At 42.1% G+C, this 20,533-nt stretch overlaps 1 protein-coding gene across 1 annotated transcript; it reads right to left on the bottom strand.

Moving 5' to 3' along the window:
• Positions 1-14,100: 14,100 nt before the first annotated feature.
• Positions 14,101-19,809, bottom strand: LOC141781509 (ADP-ribosylation factor-like protein 4D). The gene is made up of 3 exons (XM_074657338.1): positions 19,628-19,809; positions 17,345-18,068; positions 14,101-15,133 (listed from the first exon to the last, which is right to left on the bottom strand). Exons 2-3 carry the CDS (start codon positions 17,786-17,788, stop codon positions 14,969-14,971), a joined length of 609 nt encoding a protein of 202 aa, XP_074513439.1. The 5' UTR covers positions 17,789-18,068; positions 19,628-19,809; the 3' UTR covers positions 14,101-14,968.
• Positions 19,810-20,533: the final 724 nt, after the last annotated feature.

Below are 20,533 nucleotides of genomic sequence, written 5' to 3'. Positions count from 1 at the left end.
TTATAAGATACTGCAGGTTTAAACTATTTATTCTAACAGCTCATAATGAAGTGAGACAAACAGGATCATCAACGAGGGGAGACGGGAAATATAAAATATTGCTCAACAAAACTTACTCAAACTGCTTTTTCAGTTACAGAAACAAAACTGGACTGATCTCCCTCCAGATATTAGAGTAATATATTAAAAAGGGTCATGTTGTCTCATGTGAGTCAACATTTTAGCACTTCCGGTTCCATTCCGGTTTTTTTAATGAGTTTTTAGTTAGATACCTGAAATAAGGTCTGTGGTTAACACAAGCTGAAGAGATTTTAAAGGTCCCATATTGTTAAAAGTGAGATTTTCATGTTTGTTATATTATAAAGCAGGTTTAAGTGCTTTATAAATACCTTAAAAGTATCAAAACACTCAATCCACGGAGAAATACACGCAGCCCGTATTCAGAAACTGAGCGTTTGAAACAAGCCGTTAGGTTTTCTGTCCATTTGTGATGTCACAAATGTACAACAGTTAGACCATTTCACGGTTTTAAACGTAAACATTCTAAATGGGTTTCAGTTTATTTCCCCTGTTGCAGTGTATGTAAATAACATTAGCTGACAGGAAGTAAACATGGACCCAAACTGTTGCCTAGCAATGCAATTCCGTTGGAATGCACTAAAACGGAGCGTTTCAGACAGAGGGTGAATACAGGTATATTCAGGCAGACAGGATGAGGAAAATAATGATTTTTTTTTTACATTAAAGCATGTAAACATGTTCTAGTAAAAAAAACAAATATAAACATGAACCTGAAAATGAGCATGATATGTCCCCTTTAAAGTTTATTTTGATTTTTAAAATGACGAGACCTTAATTTTTATGGAAGTGCAACACTGAATTGCTGGAGTACCCCTTTAAATGAGATTTGAATGCCTCTGTTTTTAAAGCAGTAATCATCCAACATTTTTGGAATGAACTATATGAACTGTTGTTTTATACAACACTGCCTGCTTGCATATAAATAGAAAGAGCAGCAGCGATACGTTTAAATCATGTGGACCTTTTCTAATTGCAAAAATAAAACAGATACTAAAGAATGTGTGAATGGCCTCACAGGATATGACTAGTAGCCTGAAGTATGTCAGAGTAGCACATGCTTCACATACCGAAGAACAGCCTGTAACTCTGAGGTCACTCCCTGGAATAACCTGCTTTTTCAAACACGACACGTCGGACCAGAAGACACAGAGGAGGAGTCCATCTGCATGTGTGATGATTACAGAGATTTCAAGTCTGCTCTACTGTTACACAACTCTCAGCCAGTAAAACTGTCCGCTAAAGACCAGGCACACAAAAGACATTAGGAGGCACGGTTTAAAAGAATACAATATCTAGTTAACTGTCGACGGATTGTGCATTATCAGTGGTTATCGCTACCATTCTAATGCGTCAGACGGGCCAAACTGTACCTCCCGTATTGTGAATGTGAAACTGAAGGTTGTGAATTGAACCAAAACAACTTCAGGGTTAGGCAACAAACCTACTTAGGTTAGGTTTAGGAAAAGATTGTGGTTTGTGTTAAAATAAGTAGGCTTATTACGTAACCTACGTAGACTGGCCTTAGTTAAGTACATTACTTAAAGGCAGGGTTGACCATGTTCTCCAGTATACACTATTTGTTCTATTGGTTGAAATGGTCTTTACACCCCGACAGCGATCCATTACTGATGAGCTCTGAAAAAGGAGGTGTTTAGACGGAGCTCCTGAGGTGATGCTACTTTCAGATAATGCTAGCTTTCCAACATCGTCGACCCTAGCTTTAACACAAGTATGGTAAAACAAGTCAACGTTGACTTTTGGTTTGACACGGGACAAGAAAGTCACAAAGTCCTGTGTTTGTGTGTCGCTCTTTATACTACGCCACTTGACTTCAACGTATCCTATCATATCCTATCCTATATCAGGAAACGACCCAAGCCGAGTTCGCCCCGTGGGATCCAACAGATCCAAAAGGCTGAGGTCCAAATGGGAACCTACTACCACTGTCATCAGCACAACCTCCTATCTGCACATGAGAAAACGTCAGGTGATATCAATACCTTCTCAGATGTGAAAGAGTTTGATGTTAGCCTACGAAAAAAAATTAGAGTCAATTAATAAATAAGGTATTGATAGTTGATATTAGATGCAAGAATATGTAAGAAATCCATCAATAACCTCTTAACCTAAATTGAGAATTCACTCTCATATCCATATACAGAGATTAGTTGATATGCTGCTTCCCTTTTCTTCTGTCTCTCCTCTCTCTCTCTCTCGCGCTCTCTTTCTCTTTCTCTCTCTCTCTCTCTCTCTCTCTCTCTCTCTCTCTCTCTCTCACTCTCTCTCTCTCTCTCTCTATGTTTCCCTCCTCACAGCAACACAGTAATTGTAGAAAGCTCTGTGGTTTTTGATGAGTATCTACATGTCCGTGAGTCCACCCGGCCGTGCCAGTTAAAGGGAGGCTCTGACTTCACGCACCATTTCAGATGAGACATGCCTTCCAAAATAGAACAGAGTACATCCAAACACACAACGTTACCACAATCTGTTAAACCTTGACGAAGAAAACTTCCATTCTCAGGCTTAGAACTGCTCTGTTATCGTATTGAATTGGTTGCATTGTGTAGAAGAATTGCTTTCACCTATGGACCTTTTTTTTGTAATGTAAAATGCCACTTTCTCATTTCATCATAAAACTTGAAGTTGGTAACTGTGGTAAACCAAATGAAATCATGAGAAATCAAAATTCCAGCGCACACCAGGGTACTGGCATAGACACTATTTTATTGGCAAATTACATTAAAAACAAGACAGAGCGAACTCCGACTTACTGATGTGTTCCTGACTCAAGATAACCTTTTACAACACTGTTAGTTGTGGTTCAATTTGAACCGAAGAGCAGACGAGACTGGACTGTGTTTCTACAGTACCGTCTCAGAACCGACACTGACTAAAACTGAACACCCATGCAACCAACAACTACGACCGAGCTAGCTGTCTCTCCCATCTCCATGGTCAAACCAGCTCATTTAACCATTCAACCATTTAAATCATTTTCAGTTACTTGCTGTCAGCGTTAGCTGGTGTAGCTAGCATGCTAGCGAGCTAACAAGCCTACATTTTCCTTATGGGCTTATGGGAAACCAATCTAAACGCACATTACATAAACAAAGAACACGGTTTCTTGCGGTGACGTTTCTAAAATGAGCAGTGGTTAAAGTTATTAGATGCTGTTATGACCAAGGAGTTGATAAGCTAGGGTGCTAGATAGCTGAAAAGTTGTCTACTTCCACTTAAATGATTAAAGGTCCCATATCATGCTCATTTTCAGGTTCTTACTTGTATTTTGGGTTTCTAGTAGAATATGTTTACATACTTTGATGTTTAAAAAATATATATATTTTCCTCATGCTGTCTGCTTGAATATACCTGTATTTACCCTCTGTCAGAAACACTTTGTTTTAGTACATTTCAATGGAATTGCAACATAATTGCATTGCTCTGCAACAGCTTGGGTCCGTGTTTACGTCCTGTCAGCTGATGCAATTTACTACATACACTGCAACAGGAAATAAACTGGGACAAATTTAGAATGTTTACGTTTAAAACTTTGAAAGGGTCTAAATATTGTAGATTTGTGACATCACAAATGGAAATCCTGACGGCTTGTTTCAAAAGCTCAGTTTCTGAATACGGGCTGTGTGTGTTTCTCTGTGGATTAAGCGTCTTGATACTTTCACAGTATTTATATAAAACTTAAACCTGCTTTGTAATATAAAAGCCATGAAAAGGTCACTTTTTACAATATGGGACCTTTAAAATACCGCAGCAGTATATGGGTCACATGTGCCTAAGACTTTTAGTTTGTATATATATCTTTGTTTTTCCTCGTTTGAGAGGTGATCTAAACACCTAAACGCTGATTGTAAAAAATAAAGATTTGACAGCTTTGTGCTCTTCCTGGGGGCTTGGTTTTGCCCTCCAGGCTCTGCGCCAGTCATGTGACTGAAAACTGTGACTGGATAAAGATAGTTGGGGGAGCCGGTGAAACTACATACAGAAGAATGTATCCATGTATGATTCTTTGTATGTAAACCTACACAAGGAGCTTCAGCAGAGTCAGAAAAGGAGAAGTGAGGCACAGAGGCAGATGGAGAGTGCTGATAAAAAAAGTAAAGCAGAGCCAGACATCTGGTTGGGTTTGGTCCTGATCCTGTGTGTGGTGAGGCCTGCTGACATCTTTACCAGGGTAACTCCAGAGAGATGTAGCCTCAACCACAGATAATGGAAGACAGCTGGCTGCTGCTGCCCTGACTGACCAGTGTGTTGGACTGAAACTATATGAAGCTTATTTTGGGGATGCTACTTTGAAACAGTAGCTAGTGGAGCTACATGCTACTTTTCATTGGGAAGTATTTAGACTATGCTACAGCAAATCTACACAATGACCAAACTCTAAAGTTACATTTTAGTTTCAGTGTTCCACTCTAAGATGTGACTATTGTAGTAAAACAATTTGCGTCCATACGTTACACTGTATATAAAAGTGAGCATAGTCACCATGATGTCATTGTTTTGAAGCCTCGAGTTCGGCATTTGGAACCAGAAGTCACCATATGTGGACGAGAGTGTGGAGCAGGAGAGGACCGAGGCCTGGCAGGGACAAAAGATACCAGCTAAAGCTAATGCTAGCTTGCTAGCTTGGTTACAGGGTTGGACTTGCCCCATCTGGAATAAAGAGGCGAAGTTCCACCTTTTCCAGTGACCACCATGGGACGTTATTTCGGAAAAAAATATGAACGTTAGTCAGCGGCATGAGACAAATAATTTGATTTGAAATAGTTTTAATTGTGGCATGAATTACACATATGGATATTTGTAAATTAAAACATAATTTTGCCAGCCGATAAAGTCGCAGTCTGTAGTAGGTTTGTCGTAGTGTCATTTAGTTTTGTGTGAAACTGCTCGGTGAACTACATCTCTCGTCTCACACAACATACGTCACCAACACTAGCTAGCAGTGGTTTACAGAGTGGGCTCTGGAGTCCTTGAGGGGGTTCCAGGTGGTCCCCAGCTAAAAGGGGAATCATTTAATTTCACTATAATTACATCCATAAGTATCACAATGACAGAATGTATTACTATTTTGGTCATGGGTTTCATACACTTTCTGTAATAAAACTTCTAAAAGTAAAAATCCCATCACATGTTGAGGAAGCTGAACTCTTTTAATGTCAGCGAGAGGATCTTAGGTAACTTTTATTGTTCTTTTATCGAAAGTCTTTTAACCTTTTCTTTTATTTGTTGATTCGGTGGCTCAACCATTAAGGACAAAAACAGCCTGTGTAGCATTGTTAAGGTTTGCTCCAAGGTTACTGGAGTCAAACAAAGAGACTTGTGTTCCCTCTGGGAGAATCAGGTGGTTAAAGAAGGCAAAGAATATTATCAGCCAACCTCTTCATGTTCTGTCTCATGAGTTCTCATCGATGCCTTCAGGCCGCTGTTATCAGGCACCTCTTAGGAGAACTAACCGTTACTCCAAATCTTTTATTCCTTCTGCTATCACGTTATTAAACTCAAACGGGAGTCATTTCACGTGAGGTTTTTATTGACAGTTCCCTTACATGACAAATCATATAACGATGTCTATTTACTATCCATTTGTTTTCTTTTTATTGCTATTTATTATATTTTATTAACTTATCTGCTGTCCAATTTGTGTCAATTTTTAGGGGTCTTTGACATGTAAAAGTTTGGGAACCACTGACCGCTATGTTCCACGCACAGATGTAACATTATCTGACCTGATGTGTTCTATCCAGCGACTCCTGGTCTTTTTATCAGCCGGGAAGAGAAGAAGGATCAGACCCGTTGCTGGTGTGAGTTCATCCCAGTAGGAAACACACTTAGCGTCAGAGAGAGAGACGTCACTACCACACTTTTGGGTGTGTAGTCTTTCTAAATACGTATTTTCACAGTCTGATACTTCCAAGACTCAAATCGTTTTTTTGTAACAAGCTGTAAACATGATTATTTCTGCTGTAAAGTTGGGCATTTTAACATGGCGGTCTGTGGGGATTGACTCCCTTTTGGAGCCAGCCTCAAGTGGCCATTCAATGAACTGCACTTTTTAGCACTTCCGCATTGGCTTCATTTTTCAGACCCGGACGTTGCCGCTTGGTCCACACTAGCATTTTCAGTTTTTGGTTTTAAGATTGAAATCCTTTTCTGGGGAGGAAGTGATATATTTTCAATTATGGCTCTGTGTGGACACAGATAGCGAGGGACAGGGAAATGAAACAGATTAACCAGAGAGGCAGACATGCCAGACTCCTCAGTTTGGGAGAAAAAGTCAAGGATAGACGGATGAACGGACAGAGGTGAGAAAAACTGCTTCACTGGCAGCAGTGTGGAGGAAAGAGACGGAAAGGTTCCGAATGGAGGAGAAAACAGCAGAAGAAGAAAGAAAGAAGAGCAGACAAAAACGACAGATCACCTAAGAAAGTGAAAGATTCAATGAAAAGACAATAATTTAATCAAGCCTGAGTAGTGGGCTGCTGCTAGCTAAAGACTTTTCACGTGGAGGGTTTTCCTGTCCATTCTGCTGACTCACTAATCCTACTACTTGCTTAATGCTCCAACAGCTGAGTCGCAGCAGGAGGAAGCCTCCAATCAGGATAATTGGATTGACTGTAAGTAAATGGGCACGGGAGGGTTGGACCAGTGATTTAAAGACTATAGGGAGATGGGACAGATGCCACATACTCCTTTCACACTAATGACCAAGCTTCCAACCTAGGAAGGTTCCTAACGGAGTGAAATGACCCGGAAGTATCTCAATATTCAGCTGTGATAAGAGCTGTTGGAATTCTCTAAATGCTAAGGAAATGAGCTTCAATGCTTCCTTTATCTCCTTTAGCAGAGGATACACTGGGCCATCTTTTACCAAAGGAAAAGATAGAATAACATCCCACATTCCTGGCGGCCGCAGCATTTAAAGCGACGCACCATTCGGCCGTTCATAATGACAAACGATGTGCTGATCTTGCATATTATTTTCATACGCTCATACACTAATTGGGATTCATGTTTAATATTAGTTGACAGTGATTTTGTTTCACTTTTTATTAAAATAATTACTTATTTTGAACATGTAACAAATACCTCAGTAAAAAACAAAACAAGAATAACAAATAAAATGAACAGCAAACAATCAATTAACAAATAATCAACATAAATAAATATTACATGTCTGAAAATAAGTAGGAAGAAGTATATGATCCTACACCTTCTCCATAACTTCAACAATTCAACTCAATATTTATCATATATTCCTTTGCTGATTTCAATTCCAACCTTGGTAATGAAGTGATATTTTCCACCGGTTGTCCATGTTATAAGTCAGATAATCCTTTATTATATGTTGATGTAAAGTGTTACCTGTGTGTGACCTGTGGTATCTCTCTTTCACACCTATTTAAGAAACCATGGAAGGAGCAGCGCCTTTTGTAGTCCGTCTTCAGAACATTGTAGTTTCACCACGGCAGACCCGGGTCGCTAACATCCGCCGCCGTTGCATCATAATTACGGAGCCTAGTGAAAGTGCAGTTGGATTCTGTCCTTCTGAAATCTTCTTCTCATCTTTCCTTGACCTCATGACGTTTTCCATCGAGGTCGAGGAAAAGTGGTTAGGAAAAGACATTAGGACGTCATTATTTTACTTTTCGACCGCAGCCCTGGTCAGGACATCTAACCTGGGTCACAACCCGGTGGCAATGTTAGAAATGGGCAGAGCTTGTCCAAACGTAATAAAATGAGTTTATATTTCAATAAGTTTGCTAATTGCTCAATAATGTTAATGAACTGGGTTTGTTACTTTATAACAGATGGAACAGGCGACAGATGGATCTTTTAGCAGGTTTATTTCGAAATTTTAAATTACAAATAGTAAATGTGCAAACACGCTTTGAAGATGCGTGTACAGCTGTCGGTACCGTGAGGTGGTCGGCTTATTATTAACACGGTGTGTTTCTGTGTAACGCAACGACGGACGCCTCTCTCATTCAGCAGCCTTGTTATGCCTGTCTCTCTGTCTGTCTGTCTGCCTATCTGTCTGTCTGTCTGTCTGTCTGTGTGTCCTTCCCATATCTCGAGAACCGCTCATCCGATCAACTTCATACTTGGCGGGAGTATTGCTCCGGAACCAAGGGAGAGCAGTGTCGAATGTGGTGGAATTTGGCCAAATGGTGGCGCTACAACAAAGATTTTTACGTACAGTTTTGCTATAGCTGGCCCTCACAGTTTGCTCAAATGTTGTGGGCAAAGCTCATATTACAAACAATGTCATATCTCCTGAACGCTTTGTGCTATCGTGACCACATTTGGTGAGCATGTGTAGATATGATGTTTGAGTGTCCGTGACACATTCGGTGCCATTTGGCCATAGGTGGTGCTGTAGCAGGCAGCATCATCTAACTATAAAGGAAGGAATCTCTGTGTGTGTACGTACGACTGTCCTTCCCATATCTCGAGAACCGTTCATCCAATCAACTTCATACTTGGCAGGTGCAAGCAGCCATATCGCGGGTCTCTACAACGCTGCAAGCAGCATTGCTGGGGGGCCAAACAATCGGCCTGTTCCAGATGGGCACGCGCTCCGAACAGTCCCTTCACTGGTTTACCATAAAAGCATTCAGATGACTCCTGTGTGAGAGAGAACACAGGAGTAACACAGATAACATATGGCTCTTGGTATAAAGTGGACTTGGGGATTAGGCTGCAGGTATTAGCAAGTGGCAAATAGGAGAACTGACTGGTGGGGGTTGGGCAGTGATCTGACCTTCAGTATCTACAGCTCGAGGACTGGGAGGATGGACCATTGGTGGAGGTATCAGCACTTTTTCATTATTGGCACATCAATAGAAAGATATGGATATATTTGGACCACTACCATGAGAACTTGTTGCACATGGCAGAAGAGAAACAAAGTAGAACTTAAGCTCAATACTGATTCCCAAAGCCCAGTCTCTATGTGGGATTGAGTCAAAATAAACTACGGTGTTCATTTTTGGACTACAAGCAAGTGTGCCAGAGAGCATATTATGTAACTATGACAACCAGCAACTGTGGGCTTTTTTTAATATTATATTTTTTCTATGTTTATTTTTCAATTTGACATGTTTGAAAACATAATATAAAACATAGTTAATGCCATGTGTCTTTATGTGGTTACACGTTATTATAAATGTACAGTAAAAACATGGAAATAAATGTTGTGGCACCCCTGGCCTGTCCTTAAGCCCCCCCATGGTACCTACTTGGAGGAATACGCACACCATACTTGTTAGTGGGATCAATTCATTGTTGGTTTTGCTCTTCAGGGGATTTGTGGACAATAAGAAACATATAGAAAATCATCTGACTTTAAAACTTTATGGTTGCCATGATGTCATGGATTAGGAGGATAAAGCAGCAGTTTCAGGCAGTCAGAAAGTACTGGGTCAGTTTACACTTCCTGATCTAGGATGACTTGTGACATTTAAATAAGTCTTTCATTAAAGGTCTCATATTGTAAAAAGTGAGATTTTCACATCTTTTATATTATAAAGCAGCTTTAAGTAACATATAAATACTGTGAAAGTATCAAAACACTCAATCCACAGAGAAATACACACAGCCCACATTCAGAAATTGTGCATTTGAAACAAGCCGTCAGGATTTCTGTCCATTTGTGATGTCACAAATATACAATATTTAGACCATTTCACAGTTTTAAACGTAAACATACTAAATGTGTCCCAGTTTATTTCCTGTTGCAGTGTATGTGAATGACATCAGCTGACAGGAAGTAAACATGGACCCAAGCTGTTTCCTAGCAATGCAATTCCGTTGCCATTCCGTTGAAATGCACTAAAACGGAGCGTTTCAGACAGAGGGTAAATACAGATATATTCAGACAGACAGGATGAGAAAAAGAATGTGTTTTTTTGTACATTAAAGCATGTAAACATGTTCTAGTAGAAACCCGAAATACAAACATGAACCTGAAATTGAGCATGATATGTCCCCGACTTTGAGACATGCAATGCTGTGCTTTACGAGCTAAATTTGCTACTGAAACTCCACTTGCCAGTATGGCGAACAACAACAGCGTGGGTGGGGGCTCCAGTCGGGCAGGGTCACATGTATCGGTAGACTACTGGGTGCCAGCGTTTGGTATCAGAGAACAGCCCGGACAAGTCATGTGGGTGGGGGCTGGGCTGCTTTAACATTCCTGTGTGACTGATCTTCAAGATTCCGGAGTGTCAACCATTGTAACACTACAGCACTGATAGCAGCGATAAGCAACTGATGGTTGTCACACAGGCGCTCCTTCTGGTTAATACAAGTTATGTTATGTTCAAGTGTGCAGTGTTAGTTACCTGCCATCATCAACTAACCGCACATTTACATTTCAGACAGGACTTCATCATGGTGGTGGTGTCTTGACCTAACGTGGGACTGCCTGATGCGTCTTTAGGCTCACAGGAGGTTTCTAAAAATGGATATTTTCAAATTTGTTGGATACCTTTTTGGCTTACTGACTTCCTCTGGCTCTCTAGCAGTGTATAGTATCCCACTATTATTGATTTCTATTGTGTGTGTATTGAGTGTGTGTGCACAGTATGTTTGAGTCTACCTTGCCCACAGCCTTGCTTTCATGTCTCCTTCAAATATTTATGAAACACCAAACTGATCGTGTTTGATTTGTGGTATTCTATGAACTAATAAATATTATCATTACAGCTGCAGTAGGCGAGATTGGAGCAAATATGATTAAAAAAAAAGTTATTTTAATAAAACGGTCGCTATATCGTGACAGTAGTACATGAAACAGGTAACCTGAAAAAAATCATGTTCCTCTTTGTCCTCCGGTGCTCCTAACGGCATCTGCAAGATTTCACAGACCGGAGGAAAACAAGCAGTAAGAGCTGATCTGAGGTCTGCTGTCCAGCTGCCGTCTATGAGAGCCAGCTGTCAATCACTCGTGAACTCAGACCAAACGGTCAAACTAGGCAGCGCTGATCAAATATGAATCAATATTATGTTACGTTAATGCCTATTTCTCTCCTCAGATGTTTTCGGAATTATCTTGTAGTGCACGGTTTAGCTGTAAAATTAGAAAGTTTGTAACGCCACCACATTGTGAAATCTGTTGAAGGAATGCCAAGTTCCGGTCACATGACCGGAACACAGCCAACAGGAATGCTGTCTCAACGCTCTCTCAAGTGACCTGTGATTGGTCAAAGTCTCCCGAGACGGGCTAGATTTTTTTAAAGCCTGAAAACAGAGCCATGAGGAGGTGCAGAAGTCGAGTTATTTCTCAGAACACTTGAGCAACGTGATGTGAGAGAGATGGTTCAGGGTAAAAACTAAAGTTGAAAAATAATTTCCGTAGTCCCTGACAACAAGTTTTTCTCTGAGGGAAACTCTCTACAGGACTCCCAAACTGTCAGCCCTGTGATTAAATGGTGGGAAATGTAGTGAATGTGATGATTGTCACAGCCTCTAATGAACCCCCCTATAATAATGCCTTCTTTCTGATCCCACTCCGTGCACAGACGCGCCACAGATGCACCTGGTTAGCTATCCTGATGAAAATGCCTATGGTGCGTGCATTTGTGCACCCTAAAATATGGTCACCCTACTCTAGGTGCCACAACAACTTTGCTCCGTGTTGCAAAAGCAACATATACAGTTCCTAATGTTACAGGTGTCCCCTCAACCCTGTGTCTTGCACTCTCATTGGCAGTAGCTCCCCGACAGACTCCCCCACAGGTCCAGTTATTTAGCCTGCTAGATATCTGGGATGAGTCTGCGTTACACCAGCGAGCCTCTCGGCCCGTTACGCAGTGCTCGAGCACCGAGCCAACGCGGGTTTGCCTCTGATCTGGGGCTTTCGCCACTCGGCGAGTGGAAAATCAGGGCTAAAAAGACCCTTTACTAATGAACCTGACTATCATTTTAAAGGAAATTGTGATACATTAGTTGTGTATAGATTCTTTTGCCGTTATAACAGACATTACTTTTTTTTTCTTTGCAATAGCATTAACATGTGGCTACGTCTGTATTAGAGTAATAGTGGTAATTCAGGAGTGAGACAGGTTTTAATGTGCGCGTGCAACTGAGTGCAACAGCATGAATCTTGACTGTCGGGAAACGTGTCGTTATCCCCATTTGTAGGATCCCTCCGCTCCGTTGAGCGTGGCCATTCAGGATTGCTATCGAGCCTTTTGCCTTTAGACGGGTTTGGACGACATGCTGTACGAACTAGTTGTTTTTTTTAAGCACACAGATCTTTATTGCTGGTGTCTTTTGCTGTATTTCTGTGTGTGAAATATGCTGCATGTTAGAATGTGCGCCTACATCCGCATGCTCATCAAAGAAGAGAAAACAAACGTGTTAAATAGGAATACATTCGTCGTCATATTCCAAAAGCAAACGCAGCGTGCATCCCCCCTGCTCTGGTATCAGTACGTCATGAAAGTGAAACAGAAGCGGAGAGTTGTTTCACAGATTCGAGGGACTCTTCATGAAAGGACTCTCTGCAGGGCACGACCACCTCAAACAGGACAGCGGTATAAGCCCGAGCACTGGATAGCATTAAATGTCAGAGTGAGGGGGGGGTGAGATGAGGCACACAGACAGAGAGAAGAGACAAACAATGGAACGACCTACTGGTGAAACTCCAGCCTGAGGACACCAACATGAAACTGTTTGATCCACATATGGCAGCAATCGGAGCTACAGGACGTCAGCCTGTCCCACAGACACTTTGCCAGTGATCTATAATCTAAAATCTATAAAGAGGCTCAGTTTGAATGTGAAAATTCAAGGGCCACCTTTCGACATCTATTGCCATCTTATATTCATACAATACATACTGTGCGTCTGTCAAGTGTTTTTGTTGAAACTGTTACAGAGGTGTTCATGTTCACAGCTGTATCATTGGGATATATTCACTGCTTGAATTGGAGTAGCCTCTGTAACGGTGGTGACTCTAGCCGGTGAGACTTTGGCCAATCATAGGTCATTTCAGAGAGAGCGTTCCTATTGGATGTGCTCCGGCTGGTGGGCGGTGCTTGGTATTTCCTCAGCAGATCTCAAGCGAGCCCCCCAGGAAGAACGCCGGTCGTCGATCCCAACTTTCGTAGTGGCCAAACGGCGGCACTACAACTTCCGTGTCAGACACGTGATGCCATTGGGCATTCAAGGTCCATTTACTAGATTTTTCCGGAACGTTCAACCAGTTCCAAGTGGTCGAAAGCTCTCGGAAAAAGCTAGTAAGTAGACTTTTGAGTTCCAAATTTTTTGTTAAACTGCATTTTCCATGGTCATGAATGAATTTCATATTTAGCTTAAAATACTTTTCTATCAGAATAAACCAATGGGCTGAGAGCCACAGACAGGGTTAGGGGTAGTATTTAGAGACAGACTTCATGGGAATTGTTGACCGGAACAAAATTAAAGAGTAACATCAGCCTTTAATTCGTAATAGTGCTGGCCCAATTCAAGCACTTATTTGATTACATTTTTATGTGCTCATGTCAATTTGTCCCCAATAGGCCGACAGTGGATAAAATAACACCAACACCTCGCTGTATGTTGTAATCCAAGACCTTTCTACAAAGCTCACATTTACCAGTTGATTCAACAGCTAGCACACAGGTTCAACGTTAGAAGCTTCACAAAGACGGAGTTTATCTCATGCCCACTGGATTTCACCATATTGGGCTGGGAATGTATTTTCACTTATTGTGCAACTGTATGTGTAACGACCTGCAGGTATGAATCATTCAGCAGCCTGCTCACCTCGCCCTGGCAGTGATGGGTTTCTAGAAAACAGCTGCAGCTGTGTGGCATGTCCTGACAACACATTGTCTGCACCTGTCACACATTATTACACTGTCCCATTTCCCATAGTGCATCGTGACTTTGAATCACATAACCTACAACTCAGGTTGGCCAAACTCTCAGCTCGCTTCGGTCGATGTGGAATGAATAAGGCACGTTAAAATAAAGAGACAAGTTCGCGGTAAATAATGCCAAAGTTGCTCAATAATTTATTCATGTTGACATTTTACAAAACAAAATGTATACACGATATAAAAAACAATTTCTCGTTTGAACTTCCCGACCAACCGCTCAGCCAACCCCTGAAATACACCGAACTGTGACGAGCAAACAAACTTTGGTGAGGAGTGAAAAACAATCTAAACTTGCACAGCTGGACTCTGCAGCCTCAGTCTGTAAATGTCACACGTTAACTGCAGTCCCAATGACATACCTAACTGAACACTGGGCAGTTTCTAAACTAGAATAATCTCAATAAGTCTTCTTTTGATCAACAAAAGTGTTGTCTTAATATTCCCAAGCAGGTATTTTGGGTGAACATCATGCAACATGAAGATTTGGAGTAAAGTGTGACATTGAAAGGAACAGGAACTATTCTCAGGCCAGGCCTGCAAGCTTTCTGTTGGCACTACAGTTCGTACAAAGTGGTACAAAATATCCTTCAATACTGGAGTGAGTGCATCAGTGAGTGTTCATCATATATTGCACAGGTTTTCCTCTGGAGCTGTCCCGTCTCTGTGGTGTGCTCCTCTAAGGATGGGGGATGGGACAGGAGGAGAGGGGGGGAGGCGGGGAGTGCAGACACAATCCCAAAGGAAGCAGGTCTGCTCCGATGTCTTAGAGGGTGAACCAAGGTGTGAACATGTGGAACAGCCAAAGTTTGAACTTGGTTGAAGACGACTCCCAACTTGTCTGAAGGACTGACAGACTTCCCCTGTGGTTTCACCCACTCAAGTTCCCAAAGTGTCACAGACGTGGCTGCTGAGAGGCTCCTCGGACGAGTAGCGGTTCAAAAAGTAAACCTCTATGCCCAGCACCGCTGCGAGCCGCCGCCTCATCTCTTCTTCTTGCTGTGTCGGAGCATCTTCTTCCTCTTCAGGATCATCTCGTAGAGTTTCTCCAGGCCGGGCTGCAGGCCCTGACCGTCCAACGCCGAGCAGCCCTCTGTGTGGTGCAGCGTGGATGAGCTGAGCTCATGGAGAGCCAGAACCTTCTCCACCTGAAACACAGGAGGCACAAGACAGGACGTCAGTCACAACCTGACACTCGTTCTGGCAAATCTGCTCACCTTAAAGTCATGAATCATTGCAAAACTAGTCTTTCCTAATATAGACCGTTGGCTGCTAACGTATATAGGTCTCAATGACATAATGAGTAGGGATGTCACAGGAACCGATATTTTAAAAAGTCGATGCCAAAACTCGGAAAATATGACAGTACTCGTTTTTCTAGAGTACGGCATGTACCGGGGTCACAGGGCCGCAGACTAACGGCGTCACGAGGACAATAGAAAATGTCCCTGATAATGCTACTTTGTGCATCAGTGCAATCAGCAGGACTAAAGCAAGTCAACTAGGGATGCTAATTTAGATTTTTTTTTTACCGATAACCAACCCCCGTTAACCGACTGTTAACCGTTAACCGAACAAGATGCGTAGTGCGTTGCATGCAGCGGTGCGCCAGCTGCAGTGTCTGACAGCCTGTGTGTTGGCGGTGAGTGTGGGGTTGTCGGTGGCGTTATAGCTGTGAACTTAGCTGTAGCAGTGTGTGTACAGTTTATTTGTCGGTGAATAAATGCTACAACTCCTCAGCTCAAGACCCGAGCCAACTTCCAGTATCTTGCAACGCTGGTTCAGACTCATTTAAGGTGGGCTGTTAAGGCGGACCAGCTTTTCTCCTTTTAGTGAAGAGCTGCTCCTCTGCTTAGCTTTTTAATTAATTATTAATAATTCAGGTTGAAAGTCAATTTTTCTCTGTAAAAAGGCACAACAAAAATAAGCCAGCTCAGAACCTAAAACAATGTTGGCAGTTCTTTTGTTTCTAAAGGGAGGAAAAAGCAGTAGTATCCCTGGTAACAATGTTTTACTCTATGATGGTGCCGTGATCATCGACTATTGTGGGGAAATCGTGTGGCGAACAGAATGTAGGCTATTGTATCTTCCGTTAAAGGTCCCATATTGTAAAAAGTGAGATTGTCATGTATGTTATAGTATAAAAGGAGGTTTAAGTGCTTTATAAATACTGTGAAAGTATTGAAACGTTCAATTTACGGACAAATAAGCACAGCCCGTATTCAGAAATTGTGCGTTTGAAACAAACCGTCAGGATTTCTGTCCATTTGTGATGTCACAAATATACAATATTTAGACCATTACACGGTTTTAAACGTAAACATTCTAAATGTGTCCCAATTTATTTCCTGTTGCAGTGTATGTAAATAAAATATGCTGACAGGAAGTAAACGGACCCATACTGTTGCCAAGCAACGCAATTCTGTTGCAATTCCATTGAAATGCACTAAAACGGAGCGTTTCAGACAGAGGGTGAATACAGGCATATTCAGGCAGACAGTATGAGGAAAATAAAGTTTTTTTTAACATTACAGCATGCCAACATGTTCTAGTAGAAACACAAAATACAAGTGTGAACCTGACAAGGAGCATAATATGGGACCTTTAAAAATGCATTTCTACAAGGGTTTTTAGGCAATTTAGCTAGGGAAATAATCTTTGGACGAAATCAATATTCTGTCATTGTGGATGCTTCTGCATGGCTTTAGAAGACCTTCCTTCCTTTGCCACTCCTGGCGAGTAAACATGCAGTCTATCTGCAGTGATCATCACCAAGTCGGGGCACCATAAGGCCCCATATATTCAAGAGTGGACACGGACAGCAGATGCACACTGATCTGTTTGGTCCGTTATTGGTTTTGTTCACACACAGCTATTGTTCATACGCACGCAGTCAGCACAATTCATCCTCGCACATATACCCAGCGCTTGTGGGCGTCCACAGAGACATCCGCGGACCTTTGCGGACATGGGCAGGCAAACGGCATTTGAGGAAAGTATCATTTGAGTTTCATCCAGGAAATCAAACCCAAATGTTGCAGGTTCCATGATCATTTTATCTCTGGACAGACATTTTGTTGTAATTTCAGTAAAAAGCCAAGAACATCATGATGTAAAATCATTCATCACTTTTCTTGAATTTCTACCACTTTAATTAGGTCGGGCCGGGTTTCATTTGAAACTAAAGCAATACTTCTTCAAAGAAGCTAGAACCGGATAAAAAGTTGGCATTTTAACGTGATATTAAACTCAAATGGTTAATCAGTCAACAGAATAATTTTTCTGACGACCGATTCATTAAGTAACTGAGAAATCATCTCTATACAACAACACCACGCCATTCACGTAACAATAATTACCTCTGTAGCTGACACGGCTCCATCCAGGTCCTGTTTGTTCGCCAGAACCAGCACGGGCACCCCCTGGTTCTCGGCCGACCGCGCGATCCGGTGGAGCTCCACCTTGGCCTCCTCCATGCGCTCCGCCTCGGCCGCGTCCACCACGAACACCAGCCCGTCGGTCCTCCTGGTGTACGACTTCCAGAGGGGCCTCAGTTTCTCCTGTCCGCCGACGTCCCACACCTGGAACGTGGTGGTGTTGGTTTTGGAGTTCCCCATGGGAACTTTGATGCGCTCCATGTTGAAGCCTTTGGTGGGGATCGTCTCAACAAACTCCCGCAGCTTGAGCCTGTAGACGAGGGAGGTTTTCCCCGCGGAGTCCAAACCGATCACCACGACGTGTAAGGACTGGAAGCTGGGGAGGAACGGGGTGCTGGGGGCAATATCTGTTAACTGGTTCCCCATGTTTAGGGTCTTATGAAGTGGAATATTCCCTCTAAAGATTTATAGGACTGAATTATTCCCTGTGGCGGGTCTTCCTCTAAACTCCCACTATCTCTCTGGTTTCCTGGGTCCTTGTCTCACTTGCTTTCTGTGTCCTTGGCAGCAAAAAAGTGTTTTTGTCTGGAGACACTTTTGAAGGCGGCAGGAGGGGACAAGGAGGAGTCGGTTTGGCTGGAGAGCAGTTCACACTCCTGGCCTCACTTCAAAAGGCTGGAGCAGGATGATGGGGACAGACTGCCGGCTGCAGTCACCGAGGACACCAGAGACAAAAGGAGAGAGGGGGGGAGGAGGAAAACATGAGTCAGCTATCTTAACAAGAGCACTGGGCTGTCAGTAATTAGACTGGTGCAGCTACAATCTCACCTCACACATCTGGGCTACATACAAAAAATATGCATATAGGTTGAATATAGGCTGCAGGGTTAACCTGGTCTATGAATTCAGTGCAGAAATAGTTTACATTAAATAATTAATGTGGTGTAGAAAGAACAGGTTAGACTTGTATTTGAAAAGCTTTTGCTGTGACAGACCGCATGGTGGACGGGGAGTAGGGCAGAGGACTGTTTGTAGGGCTCTACCGCAGAGTTGGAAAAAATACTTTGGAAGAGTGTTGGTGAAGTTTTTTAGGATATGGACAAAGGCTAGTTTTAAAGTACGTGCTGCTGCGGGACGTTTTCATGGGAGTTGTGGTGTTTTCTGTGCTTGCAAAGCACTTCTTAAAATCACAACGATTTCAGCTTCTAATAGCAACTACTCTAGTGGAGCTGATTGAGGAACAGAAGCTATAGGAACAGAGGCTAGTCCGGACGTGACCAGGCCAGTCAACCCGGGTCAGGACAATTCAGATACGACCTGGGTCACACCCAGGAGCAATGCATACCAATTAGCTCAGATGCTAGAAATGGGAGGGGGGGGGTTACACCTCTGGAGGATTACAGAGAGGAGATGATAGTGGCATCATCAATTTGAGCAAAAACATAAAATGTCACAGAATGATGCATGTTTTTGGGATACAGTGCAAATATAGTACACACAGCATTTTTAGCTTTATAAAATGATGACTATGTTGTATGTATGGAGCTTTTAATGTATGCAAAAACATACAGACAACATACTGATTTACAGTATCTCCCCTCACACATCTGGGCTACATAAAAAAAAATGTGCATGTAGGTTGAATATAGACTGGAGGGTTAACCTGTTCTATGAATTCAGGTCAACAATCCTTTACATTAAATGATTAATGTGGTGTAGAAAGAACAGGTTATACTTGTATTTAAAAAGCTTTTGTTGTGACAGACTGCACAGTGGATGGGGAGTAGGTTCACAGGACTGTTTCTAGAGCTCTACAGAACACAACTGGAAAAACCGGATCACAAAGAGCCTCCAGCAGCGGAGGAATCCTGCTGCGCCTGTTCTGGTCCTCTGGTAGGGGTCAACTAATGCTAATGCTAATGCTAGGTAGGTAGTTAGTTTCCCAAACAGGCACTATATGTTAGGTCCTGTTCGTAATTCGGTTGAAAACAGCCTCACACACGAGCAAACAAACGGAACAACTATATAAGGGGGTAATAACACACGCGTTCAGATATGTTTGACCAACTTTAGTACAAAACAACGACTTAAAATTGTGTTATGAAGTTAAAACTCAATGGAAAAGTAATCCTTCTTAGTGTGCTTCGCGGCGGAAGGATTCAACGGACAGTTCGGTCTAAATCACAGACAGCCGCTCTCCAACTAAAGTACACACACTCGGAGGTTATTTTGGATATTTTCGTGTCAAATGTGGATATATCTCACCTGCGGGCACTTCCAAGCTCTTTGAACTACTCAACATTGTTCCAGTGGGACGAATTTGCAAACAGTATCCAAGTTTTAACGCCAAAACAATCCCGATATGTTGGTTTTCACAGCAGCAGCAGCACGTAGACCTGAGAGTTGGTGTGCGGCCGCTGCGGAGGTCCGACTACGACTGACTGCACGAGCGGAGCAGCGCCTGGAAGAGCACTGACCAGCCCCCCCGCTGCTGTGACGTCACAGCAGGGGGGTGGGGAGGGCTGTCCCTCAGCCTAAAAACCATTAAGACTTTTAAATGATTAAATGATTATACTGTGATGTATATAACATAAACACAAACTCTGGCATTAAGTAATTATTTTTGTTTTGTCTTGTTCAACTGTCTATGTATCTGTACCTCTGTTAATGACCATGAGTTCAATAAAGAAAGCATTATAAAAAAATACAGTAAAATACAGTGCATGTTTTCAACAGTATGCATAGTGAAATAGCACTGCCAAGCCAAGAATATGCTGCGTGACTGATGGACATAAATTCTATATAGACACAGTCAATGAATTAAATGTAGTGGAAAATTTACTTTTATTATAATCCTGTGTGAATGCAGATACGTTTTACAGTTTAGTTCCTCTGTCTTTGTGAAAACATGTTCAGTCCTGTATAGCTCCAAATGGAAAATCACTGTACTGACATTATCTTCCTTTTGTTAGAATACAGTAAAGCTTCCTTTAGAAACTATTAAACTTTAAAAAATGTTAAATAGTCCCTCAGCTTGGACTATTACTACACTAGGCTACTTTACCTGTGGGCTCTTCATCTCCTGCACAGGATTGCAGCTTTTCAAACTTGTGTAATCATTTAAGTTTCATACCCTTTGAGTGTAATGAAAAATACTCAAATACAAGTAGA

The sequence above is a fragment of the Sebastes fasciatus genome, chromosome 13, assembly GCF_043250625.1.
Source record: "Sebastes fasciatus isolate fSebFas1 chromosome 13, fSebFas1.pri, whole genome shotgun sequence".
In the NCBI taxonomy this organism is placed as follows: domain Eukaryota; kingdom Metazoa; phylum Chordata; class Actinopteri; order Perciformes; family Sebastidae; genus Sebastes; species Sebastes fasciatus.
Note: the sequence above shows the minus strand (reverse complement) of the source record. Positions and strands in the feature narration are given on the sequence as shown.